The sequence below is a fragment of the Gracilinanus agilis genome, chromosome 6, assembly GCF_016433145.1.
Source record: "Gracilinanus agilis isolate LMUSP501 chromosome 6, AgileGrace, whole genome shotgun sequence".
Lineage (NCBI taxonomy): Eukaryota > Metazoa > Chordata > Mammalia > Didelphimorphia > Didelphidae > Gracilinanus > Gracilinanus agilis.
In genome coordinates, this window is record NC_058135.1 from 272,829,972 (window position 1) to 272,844,066 (window position 14,095).

General features: G+C 41.4%; 1 protein-coding gene across 1 annotated transcript in view; it reads left to right on the plus strand.

Annotated features, from left to right (window-relative positions):
• Nucleotides 1-14,095, plus strand: part of PTPRJ (protein tyrosine phosphatase receptor type J) — a 36,497-nt gene that overhangs the window by 19,650 nt on the left and 2,752 nt on the right. Inside the window, exons 6-18 of the mRNA XM_044681866.1 lie at nucleotides 1,764-2,060; nucleotides 3,678-3,809; nucleotides 4,593-4,806; nucleotides 5,465-5,589; nucleotides 6,375-6,462; nucleotides 7,427-7,468; nucleotides 8,427-8,514; nucleotides 9,571-9,661; nucleotides 10,498-10,571; nucleotides 10,672-10,806; nucleotides 12,430-12,549; nucleotides 13,234-13,394; nucleotides 13,873-14,008. Coding sequence (XP_044537801.1) covers nucleotides 1,764-2,060; nucleotides 3,678-3,809; nucleotides 4,593-4,806; nucleotides 5,465-5,589; nucleotides 6,375-6,462; nucleotides 7,427-7,468; nucleotides 8,427-8,514; nucleotides 9,571-9,661; nucleotides 10,498-10,571; nucleotides 10,672-10,806; nucleotides 12,430-12,549; nucleotides 13,234-13,394; nucleotides 13,873-14,008 — 1,703 coding nt within the window. The remainder of the gene's footprint in view (nucleotides 1-1,763; nucleotides 2,061-3,677; nucleotides 3,810-4,592; nucleotides 4,807-5,464; nucleotides 5,590-6,374; nucleotides 6,463-7,426; nucleotides 7,469-8,426; nucleotides 8,515-9,570; nucleotides 9,662-10,497; nucleotides 10,572-10,671; nucleotides 10,807-12,429; nucleotides 12,550-13,233; nucleotides 13,395-13,872; nucleotides 14,009-14,095) is intronic.

Here is a 14,095-nt window from a genome sequence, read left to right on the forward strand (position 1 = left end):
TTACCTTCCGTATTGGAGTCAATACTGTGTATTGGCTCCAAGGCAGAAGAGTGGTAAGGGTAGGCAATGGGGGTCAAGTGACTTGCCCAGGGTCACACAGCTGGGAAGTGTCTAAGGCCACACTTGAACCTAGGACCTCCTGTCTCTAGGCCTGGCTCTCAATCCACTGAGCTACCCAGCTGCCCCCTTAAATGGAATTTCTATTTCTTTTTCTTGCTGAGAACTTTGTTGGTAATATATAGAAATGCTGATTTATGTGGATTTATTTTGTATCCTGCAACTTTACTAAAGTTACTATTTCAACTAGTTTTTTAGTTGTTTCTCTAGGATTCTCTAAGTATAACATCATATTGTTGGCAAAGAGTGATATTTTAATTTACTTTGTGTTTATCTCCTTGCTTCAAATGTGTTTCTTTTAAATAATATATCATAGGATTCTGATTTTTTAATCCTCTCTGCTATCCACTTCCTTTTTATAGATGAGTTCATTCCATCCACATTCACAGTTAAGATTCCCAACTCTTTATTCCCCTCCATCTTATTTTCCCATTTTGATCCTACTCTTTCTTTCTTCTTTCATTTTTTTCCCTCCTCACCAGTATTTTCCTTTTAATTTCCATCTCCTTGTCTTATTCCCCTTCTACTTCTCTATAGGGTAAGATGGGATTCTATAAACAAATGAATATATCAATTATTCCCTCTCTGGTGTTGGATCTGAACCAAATTCTCTGATTTCAAAGCCAGAACGTATTTCCCTGTACTAAATGTCTTCCTCTAAAGTTATATTAATTGTATATTCCTGTATTTGCCAACTAGTACTGGCAACTGGTGGTTGCAGTCCTGTCAAAAGACAGTCCTGTTCTCTTTTGTCCCTGTTTCAGACCATATCAGCAGTGTTGTTTTCTGTTCTGGGGCATTGATTTAGGAAGAATATTAGAAAGGCATAGAGCATACTGGGGGAGCCATGAGGGATGATGAGGGTACTAGAGACAAAGCCATGTAAGTTTTGGTTGAGGAAACTGGCAAAAGTTAGCCTGGAGAAGAGAAGATTCAGAGGATTTTGATAGCTGCAATCAAGTACAGTGGGGCACCCTTATTTGCGGTTTTGATCTCTCAGGTTTCAGTTGTTCTTCGTCAACCCAAAATGCTGGAGGTCTGCCCCAAAGCAGTGTTCTGACCCTGGCCAGGGTCTCTCTTCTGTTTCCACTTTTTTTTAGGGTTTTGTCTTTTGGTGGTGGAGGGTTGGGGGGGCCACAGATGAATGTGCTGAGGGCTAGGAGTGGGAAAGAAGAGCACATGAATATGGGGATCAGCAGATGTTTGTTTATAGCCGCAGTTTCAGCCCTCTGTGGTAGGTCTTGGAACATATCTCCTGTAGGTATGGGGCCCTACTGAATTAGAAAAGCTTTCATGTGTAAGAGGGATTTGACTTCTTTGGTCCCAGAGGAAAGAGCTAAAAGCAAGGAGTAAAAGTTGAAGAGAGACTGATTTTGGTTTAACCTGGTAAAAAATGTCTTAAAAAAATCAGAATTTTAAAAAAGTAGAATGGGATGCCTTGGGAGGTATTGAGTTTCTTGTTACTATAAGTCTTCAAGTGAATACTAGATGACCATTTGCCATTGATGCTTTTGAGGGGATTCCTGTTTAGCTTCAGTTGGGTGGCCCTGAAGTTCCTTCTTTGATAGGCTGTACAATTAATATTCATATTTCTTTATCTTCAAGCTGGAATGGAAATGATTCAGAATTTTTACTTTTCTTTCCAGATGCTGCATCTGTGGCTTTCTTTAAGTGCAATCCAGTGCCCAAGCAATCAACCCTCACTTTAAGATGGCCTTGCCCCCCTGGCAGGAACAGTGGCTTCAATATGACTATCCGTAGTGGGGAATGGAGCAGGGAAATAAATCTCCCACCCTGCTATTCAACGAATTTGTCTGATGACTTAAATGGAACCTACGTGGCACATCTAAATTATTCTACCTCCTACGACATCAGCCTCACCACTCTGTCTTGTGGGGGAGAGAGTTTCCCCAAACAGAATGTTTGCCATACTAGTATCACAGGTGGGTTGTAGAAATGTGGTGATGGGCATCTCTTTGTCCCCTGAAAAAGTGTAGAAAAAGAGTCAGTGGCTTTGGGCAGCCACATTGTTTGTAGTTATTCTCCTCTTCTCCCAGCCACACTCCTTTTCTCTGCTCACCCTTGTCCCTGACCTGATCTCTTCTACTTTATTTCTTGCTTGTGTTTTGAAAAACCCAATGGCATCATTTGAAGGAATCAAGGATTCTCGTGAGGGTAATTCTGTGGAAAATCTAACTTCTATGAAATATAGCTATCAGGAGCGTGACCCTTGACAGTTCACTTGTCTGAGTCATAGTGCTTTAGTATTCTAAGAAAAGTAGTTTCTGAGTCACCTAAAGAAAGCAGTTGCTGATTTGCATACGACAAGATAGTTACTAATTATTTATATATGATTTACTGCTAAAAACAAGAGGAAGGAGTAGAGAGAATATATTTTGCTCCTTCAATCTGCTGCTAAGAAGAAGAGAGAAGGCAAGATATTTCTCTGTATCACATCTGAGAAGTGCTGAAAAGAAGAATTCCAAAGAGCAGAGTTCTGACACTTTTTGCCAATAGTAGGATGAGGGTTGTTTCCTTTTCCTGAAAGGGTCCAATACGACTTTAGCTAAAGATATCAGCTAAGCCTGAAGCTGGAGTGATGATGCCCTAGTTATTGTCAAGCAAGGCCAGCTGAGCAGAGGGATATCTTAGAGGAATAGCATCAAAAAGCAGCCTGCTGGATTAATTCATCCAGCTGAGATGCTGTGCTTGGTGAGGTATTAGTCCAGCACAGCATAGATCAGCTCAGTTTAACAGTGGAAGCATTGTTCTCATAGAAGCTGCCATCATCAAGGAACTTTTATGAACAGTTCCTGAAAAAGAAAGAAAGAGGATGTAGAAATCTGCACTCTGAGCTACCCTGATCATAGGTATCCCTTTTCCATGTGCCTTACTGCTCTGGGACTTTAAGAGTGTGTCTACTCTTCTCCCCAGCTTTACTTTGTGCATTGGAGAGGTGATTTGGATATGTGGGTACAATGTTATTTAAATGTTTTATGTTTTTTTTAAATTTTCATTAATTTTTTGGTTAATATTGTGTTAGTTCCTAATTTATTAATGGGAAATACACAATGGGGGCTTGTGAACTACAGTGTTAGCAGTGAAATTTATCTCTAAGGATTATCCCCAAGACTCTGATAGAATTGAGTGTGACAGCTGCCTTTCTTCTGGGGAAACTTCACCTCACAGCATAGAGGCATACTGCAGAGAGTGTACAGCTTTGGGGTGGGAGGATATTTGGCTGTGTCAGTCCAGAGGAGGAGGTGGAAGCTACAGGAGAAAGACACCAGGGCAATTCCTGTCCCTTGAACTAGGGTATTAGCTGATACCAACTTTAAACAAATTGATCACTTGTTGGATAGGTTATGGAAGGGAGCGAGTTGGAATGGTTGGCTGCTGAAGTCCCTTCTGACCCTAAAATTCTAAGGTTGCATGATGGGACTGCACCCCCTGTGTGCAAGTCTTCGGGTGTCATGGGTTGCTTCCTAAAGTAAAATGTTAAAGTATCTTCATTTTCTTTGATGTTAATATAAAATTGATTTCGTTATTGTTGTTTTCAGACCCACCACCTCCAGATGGATTGCCAAATATTTCCCCCATCAACCATAATTCATTAAAAGTAAAATTTGGCAAGTTTGAGGCAAGCCATGGACCAATAACAGCTTATGCGATCATCCTTACAACAGACAGAAGTAAGGAACTGTAGTTTGTTGTATTATGCCAAATGGTCACTCATAGGACAATAATAGGGTGATAGCTAAGATTTATATCACTCTTGGTATGTGCCAGGCACTGTGCTAAGGATTTCATGATTATTATTTCATTTGATCTTCACCACAACCCTGGGAGGTAGGTGCTGTTATTATCTCCATTTTACAGATGAAGAAATTGAGGCAGAGAGAGATTTTATGACTTACTCATACAGTTAATAAGTGTCTGAAGCTGCATTTGAATTCAGGTCTTCTTGACTCTAGACCCAGTACTCTATTCCCTGTACCACCGAAATGCTCCCTAAATCATAGATTTAGAGCTGGAAGGGACCATGAGAGGTCATCTGGTCCCAACCCTCTCATTTATGGATGAGGGAAATGATGTCTGGAGAGGCTGAATGTTTTGCCCGAGGTTATACAGCCACTAAATGTCAAAGGCAGGTCTTAAATGCAGGTCTTCCTGACTCCAAACCCAGCTCTTGATCCGCCATGCCATGGTTTATAATAAATTAAAAAAAAAAGAAAGGAGAGGAAATTCAGTAAAACTAACCAGTATTTCCAAGAAGTCTGACATAGTATGCAGTGTTCTCCATTCAATGTCCCCATTTTCCAGAGTGATTTTGATTTTGTCCTTCCCTAATCCCAGATCCAATAATCTGCCCATTTTAATTCAGATTAGATAATGAGCCAAATCTCTCATCTCTCATTGCTCTCATAGGAGTTTGTTGCCTTTTTTAAGGTTTCATTTGTGTGTCTACTACTTAGGTGGCAACAAGTCTTCTGTTGACTTTTTGAACTATACCTACAATGATTTCAAGAAAGGACTCTCGAAGACCTACGTGACTTACCTCATGACCATTACAGGGGACAGAGCTGCCTCTGACCTGTCTGATGCCTTGAAGTATGAAGTCATTGTGGGAAATGAATCGACCACAGATGGCTATTATAATGGGAAATTGGAACCCCTCAGTTCCTATCGGTAATTCCATTCACAGAAGGGAATACTTCTGTGCACATTTATTAAGAGTCTGTTATGTCCTAAGTACTGTGCTAGGCTCTGGAGTTAGACAACATCAAAACAGCCTCGACCTTCAAGGAGCTTCTACTCCATGGTGGTGGAGGGGATGCTCATATGTACAAGGATGGATCAATATGTGGCAGCCTGAAGGAAGTGTGAGAGTATGGGACACCCAGGGGGATTCAGAAAGACACCTGTGCTGAGCTAAGAAGAATCTAAAACTAGAATCTAAAGGAGAAGAGGACCAGGGAATGCATTTCAAGTATAGGAGACAGCCTGGACAAAAACACAGAGGCAAGAGATGAGTGATTCAGCCCAGGAAAGAGCAGGAGGCTGGTTTGGCTGTAGCGTTGGATGTATAAAGGAGAGAAATGGGGAAGTATGTCTGAAAGGGTGGATTGGCTGCCACTGAACTGGGAAGCCCTTGAAATGCTACACTGAGGATGCAAAGGAAAGCTGGAGACGGCTGGTATTCTCCAGCAGCTCAGAGAATTCCCTCTTTCCTCAGGGCCAGCCCTTCTCCAGATTTGCTTCCCACGTTGGTCAAGCTAATAGGGTTTTCCTTGTAGATTGTCCTTGTGATTTGAATGTTGATATGGTTTCTTCTCTTCATCAACAGGGCTTGTATTGCTGGCTTCACCAATATTACCTTTGACAGCCTTCACCCTGGGCTCATCGACGGTACAGAAAGCTACGTATCATTCAGCCTCTATTCGGATCCTGTCTCTTTACCTCAGAATCCAGGTATGGGAAGCTTAAAGCTGAGCTTCACCGCATTGGGGAAGAAGTGACAAATTCTACATCATATATTTTTTTACTTAAAATGCCTAGAATCATACAGACCTGAATTTAAATGTAGCTTTAGTTGGGCGAGTCACTTTACCTCTCTTTGAGATCGTACTTATAAAACACTTTGCAGACCTTTGATTTCTAGTTATTATTCTTATCATTATCATTTATCCTTTAGGATTTGCAAAGTTGTTTCTCAGTATGGAGTAACCTAACCTGTTTTATAGATGAGGAAACTGAGGTACAGAGAATTTAAGTGATTTGCTGCTAGCTAGCCAGTGACATTGAAGTAGTATTTGAACCCAAGTGGTTCCTGCCTCCATATCCATCTTTCTCACCACCACCTGGGAACTGATCCTTTGGCTGCCTAGGGTGTAATGCCATCACATCTAAAATGATGGAGAGGCCAACCTTAGGATCAGAGATACAGAACAGGAGGGACCTCATCTGAAACCTTCTTTTTGATGGATGAAGAGCTGGGCTCCAGAGAGAGCGAAGTGAATTGTCCATAGTTACTTGGATAAAACCCATCAAAGGTAGAATTTGAACCTAGGTCCTTTGACTCCGAAGATTCTAGTGCTCTTTCTGTTGTTCCAACGTTTTTTTCTTTTGAGTTGCTATGATAGGGTGTGGAGGGTCTGTGGTTTGTGCATTTGTCCACCTCTGTGGGATTTCCTGGGCTCCTGGAATCTCACAACTTATCCAGGAGAGATGATTAATCTGATTTGATTTCCCCACAGCTGTTATCTGCGGCGCTGTCTTTGGGTGTATCTTTGGTGCCCTGGTGATCGTGGCCGTTGGAGGCTTTATTTTCTGGAGAAGGAAAAGGTGACTCTTGTTTGTGTGCTTTTGTCCAAGCAGTGGCCCTCGGGTGTCATAGCTCACTTTGGTCTTGGCATTGCTTCTGGAACTTAATGCTGCAGGCTTTCAGGTTACCCCTAGAAAGAGGCCCTTCCAGCTAAGTCATCAGCAAAGGGCTGGAAGCCAGGCTCTGTCTTTTTGCCTAAGCCCAGGTTACCAGTGCTGTTACTAATGGTCACATTGTCAAAGGGGGTTCTCTCTCCTCTTCTGCATTGGGGTCCCTCAATGGGTCTGCCAAAGACACATAGGAATGGGAAGCAGGGGTTGGAGGAGCTAAGTTTACTAAACTGTGATTCTCTGAGTACTTTGGACACAAGACTCACAGATTCTATAAGGGTCATAGGAAAGAATTATCATACATTTTTTAGCTGACAAGTTACCTAGCCCCATGGAAAGAGAGGCAGCATTGGAGTAAGGAAGACCTACATTTTTTTATTGGCTTTTTGTTTGACCTTGGACAAGTCATTAAACTTTTCAGGCTTTTCTAAGACTATGAATTACAGATGAGTTGCTGACCTACAAAGGAGGACAGAGTTTTCAGAGTTAGATCCAGACCAAAGGCATTTTTTTTTTTGTTAACATAAATAGAATGGCATTTCTTCAGCCTTTGGATTTTTTGTATCACCTTTGGTACAATATGGCATAAAATCAATTCCCCCAAACTGACCCATTGACTGAGCTGGCACAATGTCCAGTGTACCTGTTTTTGTACGTCTGAGGGATTCTGTGTTTGTCTTCTCTTTATTTAGAATCCACAGATAAGCCAAGCTTTGCCAAGATTCTACCTCTTATTAGAACATAGACCCAGAGAGCGATTATCTTTTCAAATATAGATATGAGAAAGGAAACTTTTCTGCATTGAGTTACTTTGCTTGACTTTATTCTGTGTCTTTAAGTAATGGGTCTCTTTTCTCCTTTTCTTTGAAAACAGGAAAGATGCAAAGAATAGTGATGTGTCATTTTCTCAAATTAAGTGAGTTTATCTGAAGTTTTGTTCTTTAAATCTAAGAGCATTGTAAGTCCCCCCCAAATCCTGCAGAACTCCAGTCGTCTACGGAGTGTTTTCTCTTTTGAAAGATCTTCTCAGTCTATTATTTTCTGTTTCAACTCTGAGAACTTTGCTTTTTACAAAACTAATGAAGTTAGAGAAGCATTTCAGTTCTCATAGACTAAATCAGACTAATCAAGAAAACCTGAATCCATGGGCTGCCATTGGGACAGTCTAGCTGTGTGACCCTGGGCAAATCACTTAACTTTTGAGGGTCTGATGCAGATAAGAACTCTTTGAGTTGCAAATAAGCTGAGGACTAGAGAAGGGAAGGGAATGGCTTGCCCAAGGTCCCATAGCTAGTAAGTGGTGGTGAACTAGTCTTTTGAGGCCCATTCTTATGCTTTCCCTCCATGACTTTGCTCCTCCCATATGGAACCCTTATTGCCTTGGATTTTTCTCTTTGTTTCTTATTTAAAAAACATACATTTTATTATGCACTTATTTATAGCTTATATATACATATGTGGTGTAGAGTATCTCAAATCCTTAGTGTACTTAAAATTGGACTAAAGCCTTTGGGATACCATAGATATTAACTAGATTTTGTATTTTATATACATGTATATACAAATATGTATCATACCATAAAATGATATAGATAGTAATTATAGTCATTATTAATGTAATTAATTACATGTTTAATTGTTCTTTGCAGAATAAACATTTTTAATGGCTGGGGTTATGATTAAGGGTTTTTTTTTTTTTTTTGTCTCTAAGTATAAACAAAAAATTTCTAACTGTTTTTTCCTCTTCCTTCCTTTATGGTAAAGACCTAAAAAGTAAGTAAATTATAAATATTCCCCTTACATGTGTGTTTTTGGGTCACACCTTCAGTGACCTCTGAACAAAGGCAATTCTAATGAGTTCTTTCATATTTCAGATCCAAATTAATTAAAGTGGAGAATTTTGAATCCTACTTTAAGAAACAGCAAGCCGACTCCAATTGTGGTTTTGCAGAAGAGTATGAAGTATGTATCTCTGAGGAGGCACATTTTATATTTGAATTTGTTTCTCTCTTTTGATTTTAAAGGAGCCCCCTCCTCTTTGGTGGTGGAGCAAAGCTTTGCCAATTCAGATGGGAGGGGGCTGAGGGGACAAGCCAGTTCCTCTCCCTGAAGGCCGGCACATTGGCTGAAGTGGTGATGAGAACAACTTTCCTTTCCCAGTGTGATCAGAGGGCTTTTGTTGGGGGCATCTCAGGGGCTCTTGGCCTCTTGTGACAAGACCCTTCTTTCTGCTCTTGTGAAATGAGTGGGTTGGCTGCTACAGCACTAAGGACCTTTATAGCTACCAGTTCTATAAGCCTTGGAATTTGAAATAAATATTCAGGTTGACCGTGATCAATCTGTGAAGACTATTCAGAAATGACGGTTAAGGCTCTGCTCCTCAAGTCAGTAGAATGCATGCCAGTATTTCCTGAATCTGTGATTGATTGGGCTGGCACCTGTCTACTTCTCCATGTCTTAGTACACAGTCCTTAGGTTGTCACAGCCAAAAAAAAAAAAAAGCCTCATGTGGCGATGCTCAGATGACAGATTTCACCGAGCTTATCACTCGAAGCCTTTCCATTTTGGTAGGACCTGCCAGGCTGTGTGCTTTGCCAGCATAACTTTTGAGAAAGGTCCCCTCCATGGCATGGTTAGGCATTTGGACAGCCTTATAATGGGGGGATCATTAGACATAGTCAGTAATGCTGGGGCTAGAGCTGAGAGAGACCCTTGGGATCCACCCAAACCAACCATTTTGTTGTAGGTGTTAAAACCAAGACCCAACTAAGGTAAGTGACCTGCTTAAGGTTATATGTCGTAGGTATCAGTTCTGGAGTCCCCCCTCAGGACCTCTGGCTCCAATTCTAGGGCTTTTTTCCAGCACCCCCTCCTCCCTCACCCTTTCCCTTCATTTTGCCTGTAATGAGGCAGTTCCTGGATACTTCAGAGCCTGTGTTAAAGATGTAGTGATAAGATGTTGCTGATAGAGATTATGTGGAAGCCTCTGCTTCAGGATATCTACCTCTTCTTTTTTAGGATCTAAAGCTCATTGGTGTTAATCAACCGAAATTTGCAGCTGAGATTCCAGAAAATAGAGGAAAGAACCGATATAATAATGTCCTTCCATGTAGGTGGTTTCCTTTATCTTATTGAAACTATTTTGGCTATTTCTACCAGTCTTTTGTATCCATAATAATACTCAGAGACTCATGACAGTGTTGGGTCCTTTATATTCCAAGAAGTTCAGTCAACTCGTTATTATCCAATAATAATGATAATGATGATGTATGATGATGATGACAATGACAATGACAACAACAATAATAATAGCTAACTTTCATTGTTCTTTAGGGTTTCCAAGGCACTTTATTTGTGTTAACTGTTTTGATCTTCATAGCAACCCTGCGCAGTATTATTTCCATTTTATAGATGAAAAAGCTGAGGTTGAGAGAAGTTAGGTGACCTGCTCAGGTTCACACAGTCGGGAAGTGTCTAAACTAGCATTTGAACTTTAGTCTTCTAGCTCTAAGCCCAACATTTCTGTCCATGGCACCGTCTTGCAGTGCAATCATCCCATTTGTGAATTATCTGGTGCAATTTCCCCCTTTTGTCAGCTTACTAAGACCCAAAGGAGCCTCCCTCAAAGGAGATTGGGGAGAGTGGGAGCTGGAGTGATGGAAATGTTTCTCTCTGGGGATAAGTGACCTTGGCTAGGCCACAACTTTCTGGGCTTAGAGAATCTCTTTGGTTCCTTCTAGTTAGACATTTCTGAGCCTATAAATTGCTCTTTGAGCCAGTTTGCCTTCTGATAATTGCTAGTCACTGGAAATGAGTGCATTCTTCCTTGAGCAAGTCATGGCTGTGTCTTCCTCCTTTCTAAGTACTGAGCTCTGTTGTGATAAGTTTTGTACAACTTTCCTGCAGTAATGCTTCCATGGTGACTATTTCCTTTTGACTTCCTAGATGACATTTCCCGTGTGAAGCTTTCAATCCAAACACAGGTGACGGATGACTACATTAATGCCAATTATATGCCGGTAAGTACTTCAAGACTGGATGGCATCATTTCCCCCCAATTCTAAGCCTTTCTTCGTGACTCTTACCTATTGAAAATGAGTCCCTCTGCTTTCGTTTTAGGGCTACTACTCCAAGAAAGACTTTATTGCCACTCAAGGACCCTTACCGAACACGTTAAAAGACTTTTGGCGTATGGTTTGGGAGAAAAATATTTATTCTATTGTTATGCTGACAAAGTGTGTTGAACAGGGAAGGGTAAGTAGCTTCAAAAAATCAGCCTTCTTTCTGTAAGGATTTAAAAAACAATTTTTTCCTTTTCTTAAATAAGAGGAAAGCAAAAAAAAAAAAAGAATTTAATCTTTCTACAAATAGAAATGTCTTGCTCTTCTAGATAGCACCTTTTTATTTTTTATCATTTTTATTTTGTTATTTTTTTTTCAACTAAGTCAAATTGCCAAACATTTCTGAAGGGCCTGCTTATGAATGTGCCAGGCATTGCACTGAATCCTGGGGATACAAAGAAAAGTCAAAACAGTCCATGCCCCTAAGGGATTCATAGTCTAATGGAGGAAACAGCATGCAAACAAAAAGATAAACTGGAAATAATCAATGAAGCAACTAAGTTTGTTAGTTTATTGGACAGCTAGGGGACACATTAGGTAGCCCCTCTTTCTGCATTCAAATATAGCCTCATACACTTACTAGCTGGGTGACCCTGGGCACTTCACTCCATTTGCCTCAATTTCTTCATCTGTAAAATGAGCTGGAGAAAGAAACGGCAAACCACTCCATTTTTGCCTTTGCCAAAAAAACCCTCGATGGGGTCATGAATTTCAGTTGGATATGACTGAAAAATGACTACAACAACAGCTTCCAACCCTTTAGTCCTTTTCCTCCCTCTTGAGAAAAGAGAGATATTTATGACATCTCTTGTTCTCTGGAACCAAGGATATTTCTTGCAGTTTCTCACTTATTTTCTTGCAGTGATTTTTATGGGTTCTCTTGTAGACGTTTCTTCATGGAATTGAACTGTGCTTTTTGTACATTGAGCTGGTAGAGTCCAGTTAGTGGAGAACCTCAGAGGTGTTTTCCAGGGATTGGAATGGTTAGTTTGGACTCTGTGAAGCCTTTTTTTTTTTTTAAATTTCTGTTAATACTTGTACCATCTGGACCATCTGGATGGTCTTGATCATTTTCTGTCTCGGGGGTGGGTTCTGGTGGTCTTGGAGCTGCATTTCTTCATTTTCTCAGTTCCACCCACGACCTGCCAATTCCACCAACTTCTCAGGCACTAAAATAGTTGGACTTTTGTAGCTATTTTTACTTTAATTGAAATCAACATTGACTTCACAGTGAGCAGGCTGTGGAGAGCCTTGAATGGGAGTCTGGTCTTTTGTCTCTTTGCCCATTTGTCATTCTATCTGTGATGGCTTCTTGCCGTGAAACATTCTCTGATTTGGGCCATTGATTGAAGCCCTTGCTTTTGGGATGTTTCCTCCAGAGTGCACGCCTTGAACAATGAGGAACTATCACCTCTCTAGTCCTGGATCTCCTGCTTTGTTTTGTCTTTTTCTTCTTGCAAAATAAGTATGTTTTTTTAAACCCTTAACATTCTGTCTTCGAATTAAGACTGAGTATCGGTTCCAAGGCAGAAGAGTGGTGAGGGCTAGGCAATAGGGGTTAAGTGATTTTCCCAGGGTCACATAGCTCTGAACTGTCTAAGGTAAAATTTGAACCCCAAGCCTATTGCTCCTGGGCCTAGGGCTCTATCAACGGAGCCACCTAGTAGTCTCACATAATACAGGTTTACAAAATATTTAACCCAAAAAAGTGTTTAACAAATTAAAATTAGATTTATTTTTTTTTTATTTTGTTTAGACTAAATGTGAGGAATACTGGCCTTCCAAACAAACCCAGAACTATGGGGATATAACTGTTGCCATGACATCAGAAATCATTCTTCCAGAATGGACGATAAGGGATTTCACAGTGAAAAACGTGAGTAAGAGCGGAGTGGAAGAGGGTCTCCGAGCTTTGGGGGGGGCCTAAGAAGGCATGTAGTCCAGTCTCTCACAAGCAGGGCTCCCTGTTATATCCTCTCTGCCAAGTAGCCAGCCACATACTACTGGAAGGGCACATGGTGCCCCTCGGACCCTGTGCTTTAGCTTGCTTTTGTGGGGTCATAGAATAGACCTGGAATGTTTATTGTGAATACAAGATAGACGTCTTTGTGTTCTCCAACCAAAAGAATTTACAGAAAAACAAAACAAACCAAAAATGACTGGGAAATAATTTTTGGGGAAAAATCTTAGTATTAATTGTTATTTTATCCCCTCTGTTGATTGACCCAGCCTACTTTTGAAGGCTTTGAGTTATAAGAATCGCTTCCTCCCTTTTTCATGGTGGAAGTTCTTTCACTGGGGTGCTCCTTACACTGATAAAAACACCGGCTCACATCCCAAAGCCCCCTCCCTACCTTCTCATAAAATACTAATATTATCATTTAGTTGGTATTAAATACTTCTTTAAAAATGAGCATTAATTGATATGAATTCAGCAGCATTTTAGTAGAAATGAGTGATTGCATTCCCAGGGAAGGCCTAGAGCGTCCTTTTATCTTCCATGAGCTGTGCAGTTGGCCTGCGGGACCACCCTGTTTCTCCCTTGATTCTCGTTTGGCAGAGCAAGACCAGCGAGAGCCACCCTCTGCGCCAGTTCCATTTTACTTCCTGGCCGGATCACGGTGTGCCAGACACCACAGACCTGCTCATCAACTTCCGATACCTGGTCAATGATCACATGAAGCAGAGCCCTCCCGAGTCCCCCGTGCTGGTACACTGCAGGTATGGTGGCCAAGCCATTTTGTACAGCGGGGGAGACACTTATGGATCTCTGAATCAGAACCGAACCTAGAGACTTTCTAGGCCAATTTAATCTTCTAGATTAAATTCAATTCAGGAAACTCCAGGCCCAGCTTGATTTCCACTGGGCCAGCAATGTGATGGGAACAAAGGGGAGGCCCCAGTCGGAATATTCTAGGAAAGTCCAAGGAGTGAGGGCCCCCTTCTGGTTGTGGGGATCAGGTGGAACTCTACAGTGGAGGTAGGGTGCCTGTTCTGAGCATTGAGGAAGAGAAAGATTTCATTAGGGCAGATGAAGGGATGAGAGAGCTTGGGTGTATTCACGGTGTAGACATCTGTTTTCCTTTTCCAAGGAGTCTAGAAAATCTGTTTGGGAAGGGATGGGGAGGCAAATTTTAGGTCCCCAAGACAGAGAATTGTTTTTTGGTGATGACACAAGTATGTGTGTTTCTTTTTCCAGTGCTGGAGTGGGCAGGACGGGTACATTCATTGCCATAGACAGACTCATCCATCAGATGGAGAATGAAAATGCCGTAGACGTGTACGGGATTGTATATGACCTCCGCCTGCATCGACCCCTGATGGTGCAAACAGAGGTATGGCCAAGTGTCCCCCAGGAGCCAAAGGGCAGGAGAAAGAGGAGGAGGGGAGAGAGAGAGAGAGAGAGAGAGAGAGAGAGAGAG